Here is a 17,384-nt window from a genome sequence, read left to right on the forward strand (position 1 = left end):
TGTTCCCGCTAATCGTACCAACTTTTTTTCTCATTTTGTATTGACCCTGAACAATGTTTTATTATATGAACAGCTAATGATCATTAGTATTTAATAATTTGCCCAAAGTACACCCCACCTTTAACCTTTGACAAAATTGTACACTTTATTAAATAATAATGAAGTGTATGCACTGATCTCATGCTGTAATTTCACCATCTATAGTAATTAAAGTAGACATGGCCAAAGTTGTACTACAACTATTGTTGACTCCATTAGCAAACTACTTGTTTGTTTGTTTGCATAATGTACCTGCAAGATACCCAATATTTAACTGTAGAATAAGGTCCAAACTGACGGTACAAAAAGCCCACAGCTTCGAGAAATAACTTTTCCGTTAGGATGTGCACATTTATGTCTCCCTAACCTTGGAAACTCGTTTTGTGTTGTGTACCCGTACAATGAGGGTTATTTTAGGCGCTGAGTGACCATACAACGTGCACACATCACCTCGTAGAAAAAGGTCCCACTATGTACGGTACAAAGCGTGTCGCTTAAAAAGGTAACTTTGTGTACATTTTCGCCGTGTGTTTGCCGCACAGTGAATCCGTTTAATGAGGGTTATTTTAGGCGCTGAGTGACTCGCATGAATATGACTTTTCTATCGAGATGTGCACAATTTTGTACCCCAACATTTGTAACAATTTTGTTCCCGACCACGTGCACAGGTTTAACCGTAGAAAAAGGGTCAAAAGTACGGTACAAAGCCACAGAATGCTAAAAATAATTTTTCCTGTATTGTTTTGTCCTAGGTCTCCAGAAGGTACCGGGATCATAATGAGGGATATTTTAGAAAATAACTTTAAAATTGATCGGGATGTGCACAGTTTTGTATTATGTATCTGCATAGTTTAGGCGTCGTGGCAAACCACGTCCCGTACAAACATCTTCTGATATAGCGCCCTCTTTTATTTCGCATAATGAGGGACAGATTTTCCTGGAAAACCGTGGGCTGATAATTACAGCAAAAATTCATTTGATGAGCTTTATCAGCACAGTCTGCTTGTGTTTAATTAAACCCACAGCAGTTAATGCACAGCAGTTTGGGATGATGCACTTAAACATGAACAAGTGTTATTGTGATTATAGACTCAGTCGGCTACCTGTGATACATTTTTTGTGTCTTTGAACCCCATTTTGAGAGTTGAAATGGCGTTTTAGATACTGCACTTCCGTGGAGTCAGTAGAACTGGAGCATTGTTTTCAGTCAAGCGGTTTATCACCGCTCTTAAAGGCAGTGGACACTATTGGTAATTTCTCAAAATAATTGTTATCATAAAACGAGTAATGGGGAGAGGTTGATTTCAATTTCAATTTCAATTCACTTTATTATCCACGATGGGAAATTCATTTCGGCCTTTTATACAACAAATTTACAAAATTGATGGTATAAAACGTCGTGAGAAACGGCTCCCTCTGAAGTAATGTTGTTTTTGAGAAAGAAGTAATTTTCCATGAGTTTGATTTCGAGCCTTAGATTTAGAATTTGAGGTCTCAAAATCAAGCATCTAAAAGCCAACAACTTCGTGTGACAAGGGTGTTTTTTTTTCTTCATTATTGTCTCGCAACTTCGACGACCGATGGAGCTCAAATTTTTACAGGTTTACTATTTTATGCCAGCTTTATGCATAATTATGTTGAGATACACCAACTGTGAAGACTAGTCTGTGACAATTATCAATAGTGTCCAGGTCTTTAATGCCTTTTTGTCATTAGGTTAGATGTTTATTAAAAACTTTACATTGTATGTATTTCCTTAGGGAGCTCCTACTAAAAAACGCACGTTTATTTATTATGATTATAGGCCAATTCTTCCCCTAAAAGTACACATAAAATATACATCAAGTTTCTCACTAGAAAAGAATGTTTGACGTATATGAGCTTTGTATATGAACCGCACTGTTCCTGTTTGACATTTTCAATATAGATTTACGTACTGGTTGATTAAATCACTCGATATATTGTGACTATTTGCAAGCAACGCGTGTAAGCAACGACTGCAATATTTGCAGGCTAAACAGTCAGTCACAAGGCACGACTGAAACCGGCACAATCTAGAAAAAGTAGGGCATTCAGGCGTTTTATAAGATTATCTTACAAGATATTGGTGGAAGTCCAATCTAAAAGGTTTAGAACTGCATCTTTATAGTATGCTATCAGTGAAGCGGTGCACAACTTTACTTTACCGATTAGATGTATTGGGAGAGACTGTGGGAGTGAATGGCGTGTATATTGTGATCAGATACAGCAAGCAATGTGGTCAAACATGGCCAAGTGGATAGCCACGCCCCAGACACTGTTACGGATTCTTCTTATCTTAGGATATTCAGGTAAGATCGCAAAAGATGTTCATTTCTTCAAAGTGATTACAGATATTTTCATGGGGGGGATTCAGGTTAAAATTATATAATTGATAGAGAGGTGTAACTTCGTCTATCGAGCCATTCATCCTTGTATTTTTAAAAGTCCTATTGGAGTTCTGAGTATATAGAGGATACATCGGACGTGAATCTATCTCGATGATCGAATCATTAATTTTTCCACCAAGCGGCTGAAATTCTTGATTTTATACGGTAATTTTTGTGTTGTATCTGAGAGGTTACTTGACTTGTTGACTATTAAGGCAAGACAAAATGGCGGGGGATCCATACACAAGTTTTACCAAGTATGGACAAATTTGTTTTAATACATCAATTTAATTTTCTTCAAAATGATTACTATAGCTAAACAACTTTATACCGAGTTCTATATATATTTAATTTCACATTGTTGATGGAATCGCCCTTTCGTGCCCCCCCCCCCCACTTTAGTCACTCTGACTCCACCCCCATGAGATTGTGGCTTCATTTCGAAAATTGTGTTTCGTAAGTGGTGTTTTTTTTGTATTTATTTGCTGAGTATAATATAATATGGGGTTGTATAAACGCTTATATTATTGTGACTGTTCAGGCATATCTGGCGTCAATCGCTTCTTTGCGTTTTTTTCATTAAATATCGTAAAGTTACCTATTTTTCATTTAGGTTGCCGTCCAATCCTCATCAGAATGTAAAATGAATAGCTACAGCATTTTAGGCGAACAGTTTTTTTCCAAATTCTATTCAAAACCGTTACATGCAATAAACCTAGAAAATAACAATTTGATTATGTTGGAAAATACTCCGAGTGGTGTATCATTGTGCCAAAATGCAAATGTTGAAACATCTCTCTTTGAAGTTGTTTTAAATTTGCACTTCATGAAAACGGCTGCCGAGTCAGAAGACGACTCTTTAGAGATACAGTGTCTGATTAAATGAAATTGGATTCAGTCAAGCAAACTGCAAACTGCAAACAACACCTCTGCATATGGGTGGAAAATGCTCAAAGATTAAAGACACTGGACACCTTTGGTAATTGTCAAAGACCAGTCTTTTCACTTGGTGTATCTAATATTTAAACTCAATTGGTCGTCGAAGCTGTGAGATAATAATGGAAGAAGAGAAACCCTTGTCAAACGAAGTTGTGTGCTTTCAGATGCTTAATTTCGAGACCTCAAAAACAATTTTTGAGGTCTCAAAATCAAATTCAAATAATTCTTTTAGTGAGAAATAACTTCTTTCTCAAAAACGACGTTACTTCAGAAGGAGCCGTTTCTCACAATGTTTTATATATCAACATCACTCCATTGATCGCTAACAAGTAAGGTTTTATGCTAACCATTATTTTGAGCAATTACCAAAACTACAGTGTCTTTAACCATTGTGCAAGTGATGGTATCAGTCTAGAAAGATGAAAGATAACATGTTGAGCCGATCAAGAGATTGTAGTTTTGCTCTTGTATGCTGAGTGGTTCCATTATGGTAGTTCAGAGTCCCTTTTCTATTTACTAGTTCCCCATAAAACATCCGGGCCCACTTACGGTGCTGACTTCCGCGGAACTTGTATCTTATCTACGACGGTACACACTAAACACTTTATTAAGGTGACGTAAGTGAATAATAGTAAGGTCTGCAGTGCCACAATTGGATCCTGGGCAATGTTAGTGCCGATGCATAAAATAACTAACCTGTGAAAATATGAGCTCAATCGGTCGTCGAAGTTGCGAGATATTAATGAAAGAAAAAACACCCTGTCGCACCATGGTCACACGAAGTTGTGTGCTTTTAGATTTCGATACCTCAAACTCTAAATCTGAGGTCTCGAAATCAAATGTGTGGAATATTTTTTCTTTCTCGAAATTGACATCACTTCAGAGGGAGTTGTTTCTCAAAATGTTGTATACTGTACTATCAATCTCTCCTCGTTACTCGTAATCAAGAAAGATTTTATGATAATAATTATTTTAAGTAATTATCAATAATGTCCACTGCCTTTAAGCCAGCTCTGAGCTGGCTGTAATCGGTCCTTGTTTTGGTTTCAAAAGTTCGCGCTGCAATATTTGTTAGTTGTAGATGACTTGATGCAAAGATCTCTACGATGAAACCGTATTATTTGTGGCACAGCCATTAGAGGCATAATGGTAATGATTTATACTTCGTATCATAAATTTCTTATCCGCTTGGCTAAAGGCTGCACGGCCACCTCACGTTTGTACTCAGTTTTTTTTCCCCCAAAGCCATCACTAATTGTTGTTACGGCTCGTTTAGCGTGTAGATTGCGGCCGGTCGTAATCGAAGCTAAAGTAATGGGCGTTTGTTCGTATTGCATTACTCTTCGCCGACTTATCTATAAACACCGGCTTATTGCAACGGGCGTAATGACTGACTAAGCTAAGACCATCTAAGGCAGAAAGCCGACCGTATAGACTAGTCTTATACTGCTCGTTTTATTGCAACCCGGCCCTGGTTAAATTTGATGAGATGCTGGTTAATGCAGTTTTTGTCGCAAGAGCGCCACAGGGTACCGACGCGTCGGTACACACACGGAACCCGTAAGGGGGTACATGATGTTTCGCTCCTTCCTTCGAAAAACAATATTTTGTTTCCATGAAAAGGTTGGTTGCTTTGAGGGAATGAAATAAAATTTCGAGGGTTCCAATACGAAATATTTGTTGTTTAGACTATAAACATTCATGTTCTATTGACTCTTGAACTTTCTAAATTTCTCAAACTGCAGAAGATCGGCCGGAAATGCACCACTGTCACATCAGAACTTGTCAACTCAAATGTTTAACAATATTTATTTTATCTATCAAGGGACACAAGTAAGTGGGAATGAACACGCTAAAAATCTCACAAGGGATCTACTGAGCAAGTATGGATCGAAGGATGTCATACCAGTGTTGAACTCGTCGCAACCGCTTCACGTCACATTGCGTGTACTGATTGGGCAAATTGTAGAATTTGTGAGTCATTTCTGATTTCTATCCATCTATTATGCTGTGTTGGGAGAGAATATTGATACCCTCATTAAAACTAAAGAGTTGAATCCAACACTTGGAATAGCTCGGTGAGTGACCACACTTTGAAAGTGTTGGATCCAACATTCTAAATTAATTTGATCCAACGCAACAAGGGTTAATTCAACAATTTAAGTGTCGATCATCATTCCTCAAAAGAATTCCTTAGAATTGTTGGATCAGCTTGTTAAACGTTAAACTGGCACTTAATATTGTGGACTGAATACTTTAACATATCAAATGCTTGATTAAACACTTTCAAAGTGTTGTCACTCACTGAACTCTTTCAAGTGTTGGATTCAACTCTTTAGCTTAAAGAGTGTACATAGGCCTATACTGACAGTGACACGCACAGTTTATATTAATTCATTTGTTTAGGTTTGTTATTCGACATAAAAGTTATACTTTGCTATCTTGCACTATAGTTAAGATGATCATAAAGATATAGTATAGACCTTTTCACAAATACCCATCGCGCAAGCGCTAATAAAGTTGAATGAGGTGCATTCTGGTCTAGCTATATAGCGATGATCTCTATAATAAATCTATACCAGCATGCACCTCATTCCACGCCTAACGTGCGCGTATACCGAGTATTTGCGATGGTGAAACATGAAAAGTCAACTTGTTAACGTCTTGAGATCAATATTGGATGTTTTACAGGATGAAACGCGGCAGCAGTTGACATTGGACATCTGGCGAAGGTTGGTAAGTAAAGCCAGCCTTCTTCTTATACGGAATAACGTGTATGTTTATTTTTCAAAATCAATAAATCTATCCATACTTGTTAATAAAACCAGAACCCGACTGTAGTTATAGATCTACATCGAGTAATCGATGCATGCTTCCAACAATCTCAAAAATACATCAGAAGCCTTTGGTGTATAGTTTAGTCTCCAATAAGTAGCTCTAAAGTAGCTCTATCAGTGTAGCTCAAAGGTGGTTGGGTGATGAGGGATAACTTGATCATTGACGTGTTGTAATAACTTCAAATATTACTAATGGTATTCCCCCATGGTATTACCAGTCTCCATTGAGTGTAGCTCCGTACATAGCTCAAGCTTGGTTGGGTAGGGGACAGCTTGAGTATTGATGTAATGTAATAACTTCAAATCTTACTAATGGTATTTTAATACCCATAACGGTATTACCAGCCTATTACACCATGATTATCCTGTCACTGATAGCGTTATACAACATTTTGTGCATTTGAGTGCACAACCACGAGGTGAAATCATATATATCACTCGGCTTCCCCTCGTGAAATGGAAAAATCAATGCAGATTTCACCAAATTCTTTTATTCTGCGACATTGCACGAACCTATGGCATTAAATATGTTTTATACAACTCACACTTTAACTTTGTCATTTTGTTCACATAAAAGGCAAAAATGTACACGGAAACATGCACACACACGCTGAAACTTCCTTTGAAAAACTTTGCTTTCTAAACAAGCAGAAGACTCAATGCAGAAACAACAATTATTGTCCCCGTGACACAACCTTGTCATCGGGCGGGAATGATTGGAACTAAATTTCACCACGCATAAACCGGCGCATAGTTCGCCATTTTGTGAGTCAATGTACTTTCAACCTCGTTCCCGGGGCTGATCAATCTGCCGCGTATTAATGCGTCAAGCCCATCAGTCCAAACCAAAAATGACACAGTTGCCAACCAAGTGAGCGCGCAATGTGCAATATATTGTCCACACAGGACTCGTAAGAAAATTGTAACTAGAGCATTGCTTTGTATACATGACAAAATAACATGATTTTTTTTCAACCAACCAATCAATTACAAGGATCTGTGTGTAAACAAAATAAATTCGTGCACACACTGCAAAAACTGGTTTATTAAACTGACACCGCGGGTGTTAACATATTATTAAATTGATACCGAAGAGAGAAAACAATCAACATCATGTCATATTTGTTGTTGTTTTTGCAGAAATTGGTTTTATTCTGAAACCCTGTGGTGTAAATTTTGATTCTTTTCTTGGTATGTGCGGAAACACCCATGGTGTCAATTATTTAACAGTGTCTGCAGTGCAGCCACAATCAATTATGGGTATACCTTTTACTTGTTGTTACAAAGACAACAAATGAACGATGGCATAGACAACTCTTTCCAGATCTCGTATTTGACAAACTCTCAAGCACCTTTAACATCTTTAACCGCCTGGTTTAACATTCTTTGTGTTTTTGTCGTCAGCATTTTGTATTGTCATTGTGTAATTGTCTTGCCCTTGTTTCTTCTTCGATGTTTCTTCTTCGATGTTTATTTGTTTATTTGTTTGTTTGTTTGTTTATTTGTTTGTTTGTTTGTTTGTTTGCTTGCTTGCTTGCTTGCTTGCTTGCTTGCTTGCTTGCTTGCTTGCTTGCTTGCTTGCTTGCTTGCTTGCTTGCTTGCTTGCTTGCTTGCTTGCTTGCTTGCTTGCTTGCTTGCTTGCTTGCTTGCTTGCTTGCTTGCTTGCTTGCTTGCTTGCTTGCTTGCTTGCTTGCTTGCTTGCTTGCTTGCTTGCTTGCTTGGTTTTCTTGCTTGCTTGCTTGCTTGCTTGCTTGCTTGCTTGCTTGCTTGCTTGCTTGCTTGCTTGCTTGCTTGCTTGCTTGCTTGCTTGCTTGCTTGCTTGCTTGCTTGCTTGCTTGCTTGCTTGCTTGCTTGCTTGCTTGCTTGCTTGCTTGCTTGCTTGCTTGCTTGCTTGCTTGCTTGCTTGCTTGCTTGCTTGCTTGCTTGCTTGCTTGCTTGCTTGCTTGCTTGCTTGCTTGCTTGCTTGCTTGCTTGCTTGCTTGCTTGCTTGCTTGCTTGCTTGCTTGCTTGCTTGCTTGCTTGCTTGCTTGCTTGCTTGCTTGCTTGCTTGCTTGCTTGCTTGCTTGCTTGCTTGCTTGCTTGCTTGCTTGCTTGCTTGCTTGCTTGCTTGCTTGTTTGTTTGTTTGTTTGTTTGTTTGTTTGTTTGTTTGTTTGTTTGTTTGTTTGTTTTTTTTTTTGTTTGTTTGTTTGTTTGTTTGTTTGTTTGTTTGTTTGTTTGTTTGTTTGTTTGTTTGTTTGTTTGTTTGTTTGTTTGTTTGTTTGTTTGTTTGTTTGTTTGTTTGTTTGTTTGTTTGTTTGTTTGTGTGTTTGTTTGTGTGTTTTCTTGTCTGTATAAAGGCTGTTGTCTACAAGCCACAGCTTATCTAACAGCCTCATGCTCTCGCTCCTGTCTTGTACATAGTTAATTCCTAGTTATTAATTTATTATTTGCTTTTAGATTAAATTGTTTTTCTGTATAATTTAATACACTTTAGATTTGTTAAATTTCTATGTACTGTTTAATTCTCACAATTTTTTTTTTCAACAAGAGTATGGAATAAACGTTTATTGAAACCTTTTATTAATTGACACAGTGATTGTTAATTGATATTTGAGACAGATGATTCATCAGTGGTTTTCAAACTGTTGACCATAAGATAGACACGAACAAAATGTGTACCCATAATTATGATTGTGGCTGTGAACATTATCATTAACTATTTTTTATTCCGTGTTGCCTACGAGAGAAGAGCACTTAGTAAACGGTAATGTAATCTAATTTACTTGCCAGTTGGTGTGGTTTACCGAGGCTAATGTATTATTGGTGACAATGAAATCCATCTGCACAAGGTTTCCATAGAAACAACAAATAAACTCGAGACTGGAAGGGAAACATGATGAATATTATGTATAATATTAGTATTACTTCACATTTGTCTTTAATTGGCTGTTACTGGTCATCTATAGGTATGTAAACAGTTTTAAATATTCCAGACAATTGTGACCACAATCATACATAACATTTATAAAAAAAATTAAATATTTCAATCCAATTCAAATCGAAAATAACATTATTTCCATTTTGGTGAAAAAATAAACAATACAAAATGTTTTTTATAATTATTGAAATCATAAAAAATCAGTAAAATTTAAATGAAATGGGTTGGGAAAATTAATAATGAGTTGAATGAATTTAAACTACAATGACTTGAATGCAATGTTGTCTTTCAAGGCATGGAAAGACGAGTATCTGGTCTGGAATCCTGACGACTACAATGGACTGCAGGAGATGTTTATAATACCTTCAGATATATGGAAACCACGTCTCGTTCTAACTGAAAAGTAAGTATTGCCGGTAGGCCTACAATGTTATGTGTGCATGCCATAACTATTGCTATAATTTATACCAGAGATTTGGAACGAAATAATAATTTAGGGGAACGAAGTAATTTTTACTTATATATACGGGCTCCGTCCTACACATTGGTTAAGATAATGCTAAGTGGCCCAGAGAAAAAAAATACGGTGCTCTTGAGGTGCCATCCGACATGTTTAGATCCTGACGTACTCCGGATGACGACATCCTAAACGCATAAAAATTGACGTTATACCGAGATAATTATGTCGGGATGTTGTCACCCTTTAGATACAAATTCATGTTTTTTTTTATGCAAATAAAATGGATACCATATTTTGTCTTGACATCTTTTTCAGTGTAAGGTTTGACTTTTCCAGCGTGCTTACCATTGAGGCAAATGTCCAACCTAGTGGTCATGTCAACTGGTATACACCCTCGATGCTCAAAGTGACGTGTAAAGTCCACGTTTTAAAGTTCCCCTTTGACACTCAACATTGCAACCTGACATTTCTCTCCTGGATCTACGACGTGTCCCGCCTTGATCTGTTTTATTTTGACGATTTCGACTCCAAACAAAATGTCTTCAGCAGCAATGGAGTGTGGCAGCTGCTTGGAGTCGACACCCATCGTTATGAGAAGAAATACAACTGCTGCGCGTACCCCTTTGCGAAGGTTGTCTATACGCTGACATTAGAACGGGCTTCTAACTTCTACATCTTGAGTATTCTGGTACCTTCTGTTCTACTCACGATGATCACTATTATGGTATTCTGTATGCCACCCGAGTCTGGAGAGAAGATCTCACTAGGAATGTCAAACCTACTGGCTTTCATCCTCTTTCAACAACTCATCTCGGGCAACATGGCACCACAGGGAGATGAAACACCCATACTCAGTAAGTAGGTTCCATATTGTGTGTAAAACACCAACAACACAAAAGCAACAACAAACACAAAAAGCAAACAAGAAGAATGATATTAACGGAACAGTGAACTAGGCTCAATATTTATCCGATGTTCACCATCGCTGGCGTTTTGTGCTTACGTCCACAGTCTTTGTCATTCCATTCAACCCCACCCCCATTGGATTTGGTGTCAGTTTGAACCATTTCTGTGTAATATTGAAGCAGATACCGTGTCACACTGACCCCCAAATAGGACAAAGTTTATGTTATTTTATGTGTCATTTTGAAGCAGATACCGGGTCTCATTGACCCCAAAATGGGCCAGCCCCAAGGATCCGAATCCGGGTCAATTCTGACCCCTAACGTTTTCAATCATTTTACAATGAACCATCTCTGTTTGTATTTCAGATGTCTATATTTTCTGCATGGTGGTTTTGGGTTGTGTTTCTATCTTTGCCTCGGTCTACGTGCTCAGATTGTTTCACAGATCAACCGACAAACCCGTACCGCCATTGGTCATCAAGGTCATGACGTACATCAGTCGTCAGAAAAGTGACGTCACGTGGAAGTCAATCGCAAGGACGACTGACAACGCCTTGTTTTATTTATTCCTGGTGGCGTCTGTTATTTTTATTTTGGTAACCTTCGCCATGCTTCGGGCATGATGTTAATGTAAGATCATGTGCACGTTTTAAGGGTCTAATCATCGTGATCAAAGCTGCCCTCCACGCGGGCGCCCTCCCCGTATCACAGGCCTACTTTGATCATGATGACCTAGCCCCTTTAAAGACAATGGACACTATTAGTAATTGTCAACGACCAGTATTCTCACTTGGTGTGTCTCAACATATGCATGAAATAACAAACCTGTGAAAATTTGAGCTCAATTGGTCGTCGAAGTTACGAAATATTAATGAAAGAAAAAAAACACCCTTGTCACACGAAGTTGTGTGCTTTCAGATGCTTGATTTCGAGACCTCAAAATCTAATCCTGAGGTCTCGAAATCAAATTCGTGGAAAATTACTTCTTTCTCGAAAACTACGTTACTTGAGAGAGCGCCGTTTCTCATAGTGTTTTATACTATCAACAGCTCCCTATTACTCGTTTACTAAGTAGCCTAAGGATTTATGCTAATAACTATTTTGAGTAACTACCAATAGTGCCCACTGCCTTTAAAGGTGTGCCGTTTATGTTTTATGGTGTTTGCCGTTTAAGTAATTTAGTGATTTTAGAATCATAGCAATAATTTGTGGATGGTCTTGTACGGTCAAAGATCAGCGTCTAGCCATTGCATTAGTGTAAAATATTATTGATGTGACATTATTGGGCAATGTTTCACTAGACTGGTGCTCTAATTGCGAGGCATGATGTTATGTTAATATGGTTGCATGCACTTTTTCTTTGTCCTTGTGTTTGGATTTTTAGTTAAAGTGTGCATAGTCCATTTTTAGTGAAAAAGTCACATTCTGTGTAGTGCTGTCGTGTTTTGGGAAAACTTCATTCAAATACATGGGTCATGATTCCTTTAATTCGTAACCATTTTGTTCAGTTAATCAACAATGTAATAGATTACAACCCTTGTTGGACAAATTTGTGGACTTTCAGATTCTTAAGAAGGCTTCATCAGGTCTGAAGTCTTTTTTTAAATCAATATTTTCAGAGAGAAATTGTGACCCGCTCAGCAAAAAGGGTATTGAGGGACGAAATGCTAATTACATTTAAAGAGGCGTTCAATGTTGAGATCCTGAAAATATTTTCACAACATGATTTTGTCTTTCTTGGTTTATTGGCTTCTATTGCATAAATACTACCATGTTTTATTCACAGAAAATATGAATATGCAAATATCAGTATATCACCAGAACACACAATGCCACAGGGTTCAAACCTACACAAAAATAAAGCTTAATAACACCAATTCAGCTGTGTCAGTAACTCAATTTACTTATTTTGTCCCTTAATACCTATTTTTGCGGAACCGGTCACAATTTGTGTATTTCTCAAAAAGTACAAATTTTCTATTTGTGTGTTTAAAGCCATTGGACCCTTTCGGTACAGAAAAAAAAAGTTCACAGATTTACAAATAACTTACATGGTTTACAGAAGGTAGTGGTGAAATACTTTTCCTGAAATATTATTCCATGAAATGCTTGACTTTTTGAGAAAACAGTAAAACAATATCAATTCTCGTTAACGAGAATTACAAATTTATTTTAAACACATGTCATAACACGGCGAAACGCGCGGAAACAAGGGTGGGTTTTCCCGTTATTGTCTCCCACTCCGATGACCGATTGAGCCTAAATTTTCACAGGTTTGTTATTTGATATAGAAGTTGTGATACACGAAGTGTGGGCCTTGGACAATACTGTTTACCGAAAGGGTCCAATGGCTTTAATACCCTTGTTTTACTGTGGGCAAAATTCAGTGAGCAAGCATTGCCAACAATGAGAAACCCGTATTTAGGGTCTTGTGCTATGTTATGTGGGTGCGTTCGATAAGTTTCCCTGTGTCGCCTCGCGGTGCTCACTCGGGTGAGCCCACCCAAGAGCCCCTAACAAAAGCTAAACTCACCCTCTCGTGGTGACGTTGGGGCTGACCCGGGTGAGCCCTTGGAATAAGGTCAAATCTATTTCAACGTACCGGGGGCAGACCGGGGTCGACCCAGGGAAGCTAATCGAACGCACCCAATGTGTAGGACTACTCATAAAAAAATAATTTTGATTCGACACTTTAAGACTGTACGGTGAGTGGCAATTCTTCGTAAAGTTTAAATCTTCTAATGAAAAGGAGTAACAAACATTATAGTATTTTAGATGTAACTTGGCAGTGTCGTTTTAACTTGTTTATATTATTAATCTATTTTTTATTGTCACTGGCCGCAGGTTTTGTAGAGTGAATTAAACACTAACTTTAAGAGTGTATATTACAGTTGTTGTTTATAATCATGAGGTGTGTCTTTGGGGCCATTCAGATTTGCCAATGGTAAAAAATATCGATCTTTTCATTCTGAAAATCTAAATTAATTTATTATTTAATTTATTATAGGGTTACAAGTACACTAACAAATCGCAGCGGCCTCTTCTTGGAGCGTCTGCCAAACTATGTAAAAGTTGTGTTCCAATGCGACATAGTGAAAATAGAGCAGATGGCAATTTTACAAATATGTTTTGTGCTTACTCCACAATCATTTACATTCGCTACCTAAAAGGACCTCTGCATTAAAGGCATTGCACACTGTTGGTAATAACGTTAAAAAAATTCAGGTAACGAGCAATGGAGAGCTGGTGATAATATTATACATTGTGAGAAACGGCTCCCTCTGAGGTAACATAGTTTTTGAGCAAAAGGTAATTTCTTACTCATATATTAAAAGGCTTCAGGCCTGAAGTCTTTAAATAAAATGTTTAGGCTTCAGAAAGCAAACTTGTGCGAAAAGGGTGTTTTTCATTCATTATTCTTTTGCAATGTCGGTGACCAATATGTCGGAGTCCAAATTTTATGCATGGTGGGATACACCAAGTAAGAATGTCTTTGATATTACCAAAGGTGTCCAGTGCCTTCAAGGTTTAAGGTTTGAGGCTTAATTGTTTCCACAGTAACAAATCTAATACAGGAAATAATATGTACATGTTCCAAATAATACAGTTTAGCCAGGTAGAAATAAATACAATTTTATGATACTGCAGAGGAGCTTACTAAAAAGCAACGCTTATATAAAAGCGTGAGCCCCATACATACGCTCGTTGAGCCCATACAAAACACCCACACTTTTCGGGTGCGCGTTTTTTTTTTTTTTTTTAAATCTTAACACGTCCCGTGACGTAATCTGATTCGAATTCATCTGATTGATGCATTTTTTTGTGTCCACCGCCCCGTAGTGTTGTGAACATACAATAGTCACATTCCTATGGGATATTAATGGGTCTTTCATGCTGGCGAAACCAATGCATGATGGTGAATCCCTCTGGAATGCAAGGTTCAAATCCGGTGGCTATAGAATTCAATGACGCAATATATTTCCTGTTCTCGGGCGGACTGTGTTGTCTTGTAACGGCTGTATTTGTCCAGGGTAGGATGTAGCCCTCTTCATGTAAGTGCCATTTGTTTCTATTTCTTGCAGTTCTGGTCCATGTTGTTCCTTGTACGTTATACTCTGATGTCATCTCCCCATCTTCTTTTCTGTCTACCTCTCCCCTTTTCCCCATCTTTTGGTTGCCAATTCATTGTTCATCTATTGTCATTTCTTCGGGCATCAGTGTGTCCAACCCATCTCCATTTAGCATGTTTTATTGTCATTATGATTTCTCTCATACTCCAGTTTTTCTAGAACTTTAGGGTTACTACAATTGTTATTAATTCTGCTTGGGCAGATTGAAGGAGTGACAACGGGAGTGTGAGCGGCAAGATTTCCCATCCGATAACTCCGCCATAGCGTGATGCAGCAGACACTGAGGGGTGAGGCGGTCATCGGGCCCGGTCCGTTTGCAGGACTCCGGGGTTTGACCGACAGGGAGCTCACATACCGCGTAGTTGGTGTCAACTGTGCACCGTCGATCGTGCCATTTACCACTTGGATACCAAAATAATGCACAATCTACCGAGTTATCATAAGTACCACTGGGTTGGCCATCTTTCCAGTTCTCATACGAGTCGTTTTGTCCCCTTAGCGGACAGTGTTTCCACTTTCCCTCCTCCTCGATGTCATTACAGCCGATCCAAAGCTGGATCGGGTTCGAGAGATTCACCTTCAATGTATCCGTGACGAGTCCTAACATGTATTCTTGTTCGGCTGGAGAGGTTGGGACAGCAAGGTTTGCTCGTGACTCGGCACAAGTGCGATTTGCTTCATACCAGTCCATCTGGTCCTTGATGATGAAGTAACATGACTCGCCGTTTCGGTGCCAATCAGGAGGGCATACTTCAGTCAAAATGCAACCACAACCAAAACCCACAGCAGCAACAACAAGCAAAACATTCAAATGAATCATTTCGTTTGTTCTGAATAAAATATTAAAGACAGCAGAGAACAGACACCTTTTTTTCTCCCCCAAACAAGAAGGATCATGTATCATCAGTTCCAGTACCCGTCTAGTAAACTGCTGGAAAATTACTGCTGCTTTTGTGTTTAGGGGGATTGTTGTAGGTGTATAGTGATCCGTTACTTAGCAACCAACTGACGCATGATACTAAAAACGAAATTAAAATTATCGACTCGAAGAATTTTACAGACCCAGAGGAGCGTTTCCAATAAATTCTACAGGTTTTTGAAATGTCACGAACCTTGTATTCTGTGAGATTTACAATTAATAGAAACGTAAACTATTATTTAAATTGTGATTTTAAACGACGTCCTCTTTTGTAACATTGAAGGTTCAATCAATGTTTAAGGTAGGTTGTTATAATCGACCTTTTGTCATGTTCGTATGTGTGATGTGATTCTATACTGACAGCTGCACTTGACAAAGACCAGTGTGCCCACTTGTTGTATCCCACCATTATTATGCATGTACAATTATTACAAACCTGTAACAAATCAGGACATCGAAGTTGCAGGAGAAAAAAGAACACAAAAAACAGCCGTGTTGCACAAATTTGGTGTGCTTTCAGATGCCTATAATAAAAGGCTTCAGCTGAAGTTTTTTTTATTATTTGACTGAGTAATTGCCTCTTTCTCAAACACCAGAGGGAGCCGTTTCTCACAGCTCTCCGTTGCTTGTTACCAAGTAAGTTTTTATGCTAACAATTATTTTGAATACTTACCAATAGTGTCCATGCCATGAAGTAGAAAATAAACCTGAGCATTCAATTTCCACTGGGTGTCACTCCGCTCGGTTAGTGAGTGATAGACTGGTCCCCCCGAAGACAGGCACCGGTATTTACCACCCAATGGTTTCATTGGATAGGCATGACATAATCTTTCTATTAACGTGTTATGATTGGTCCGATGTGATGATAGTTTGATAGCCCGATAGCCCATGTACTTTGGATCAATTTGCTGCCGTGTGTATAATATATGCATGTAACGCCGTCCTTGTGATGGAGAGTCGTATGGTGTAAGCTACTTTGGGCAATTACTCCACAAGTTAATGGTCATAAAACTGACTCTGTTAAGAGCACCTGCTATATCATAAAACATTTATAGGAACGCACCCTTTTAAGATGTAAAAGATAAAATGATAGTTTGCACTCGGGCACACGAAAGCACACAAATAAGTGCGTCGATTGCGTTTTTCCCCATTATATTTGTAGAAATCTCCATGACCTGTAGGCCTATAAAGTTTTGTTATTTCATGCATTTTGGGGGGAACATGTGAGGATGCTGGGTTTTTTTTTTTTTTTTTTTAAATATTTATTTTTACAATTACCCAAATTATACCCTGCCTTCCACTTTTACCATGATGGAGGAACCAAAATGACCCACCTCCATAACTGCAAGTCAAGATTAAACTCAACAGGGCCCAATTTCATAAAGCCTGTAAGCACAAAAATTTGCTTAGCATGAAATTTCTTCCTTGGTAAAAACAGGATTACCAACCAAATTTTCACGTGATTTTCAGGATTTAGCAAACAACAGCTGAATACCAGTATCAAGCAATATGCAACAAATCAAAATTTGGTTGGTAATCCTGTTTTTACCAGGAAGAAATTTCATGCTAAGCAAATTTTTGTGCTTACACAGGCTTTATTAAGTGTGGCCCAGATGACAAGCTACGCTCACAAATACATCACCGCGGACCAATCATCGAATCATGGAAAGCTTGCGTCATTGCGCGTGTATCAAATGAAATCATTGTGCATTTCTTCTTGCGGATAAAGATAGGGAACTATATTGTCTATGTTTGAATGATGCTTGAGTACGTCAATATGTGGAGGACTTCACACCGTGTTCTCTATGCCACTGACGTTGTCTCTGCTA

General features: G+C 38.3%; 2 protein-coding genes across 2 annotated transcripts; one reads left to right on the forward strand and one right to left on the reverse strand.

Annotated features, from left to right (window-relative positions):
* Positions 1-112: 112 nt before the first annotated feature.
* LOC139937237 (neuronal acetylcholine receptor subunit alpha-10-like) lies at positions 113-11,340 on the forward strand. Its single transcript, XM_071932325.1, has 6 exons — positions 113-2,369; positions 5,212-5,360; positions 6,078-6,122; positions 9,435-9,544; positions 9,917-10,455; positions 10,873-11,340. The coding sequence occupies exons 1-6, from the start codon at positions 2,294-2,296 to the stop codon at positions 11,127-11,129; spliced, it is 1,176 nt and encodes a 391-aa protein (XP_071788426.1). The 5' UTR covers positions 113-2,293; the 3' UTR covers positions 11,130-11,340.
* A 2,977-nt stretch (positions 11,341-14,317) lies between these two features.
* LOC139941468 (galactose-specific lectin nattectin-like) lies at positions 14,318-15,602 on the reverse strand. The gene has a single exon (XM_071937991.1). It carries the CDS (start codon positions 15,538-15,540, stop codon positions 14,821-14,823), a length of 720 nt encoding a protein of 239 aa, XP_071794092.1. The 5' UTR covers positions 15,541-15,602; the 3' UTR covers positions 14,318-14,820.
* Positions 15,603-17,384: the final 1,782 nt, after the last annotated feature.

The sequence above is a fragment of the Asterias amurensis genome, chromosome 1 (assembly GCF_032118995.1).
Source record: "Asterias amurensis chromosome 1, ASM3211899v1".
Classification (NCBI taxonomy): Eukaryota; Metazoa; Echinodermata; class Asteroidea; order Forcipulatida; family Asteriidae; genus Asterias; species Asterias amurensis.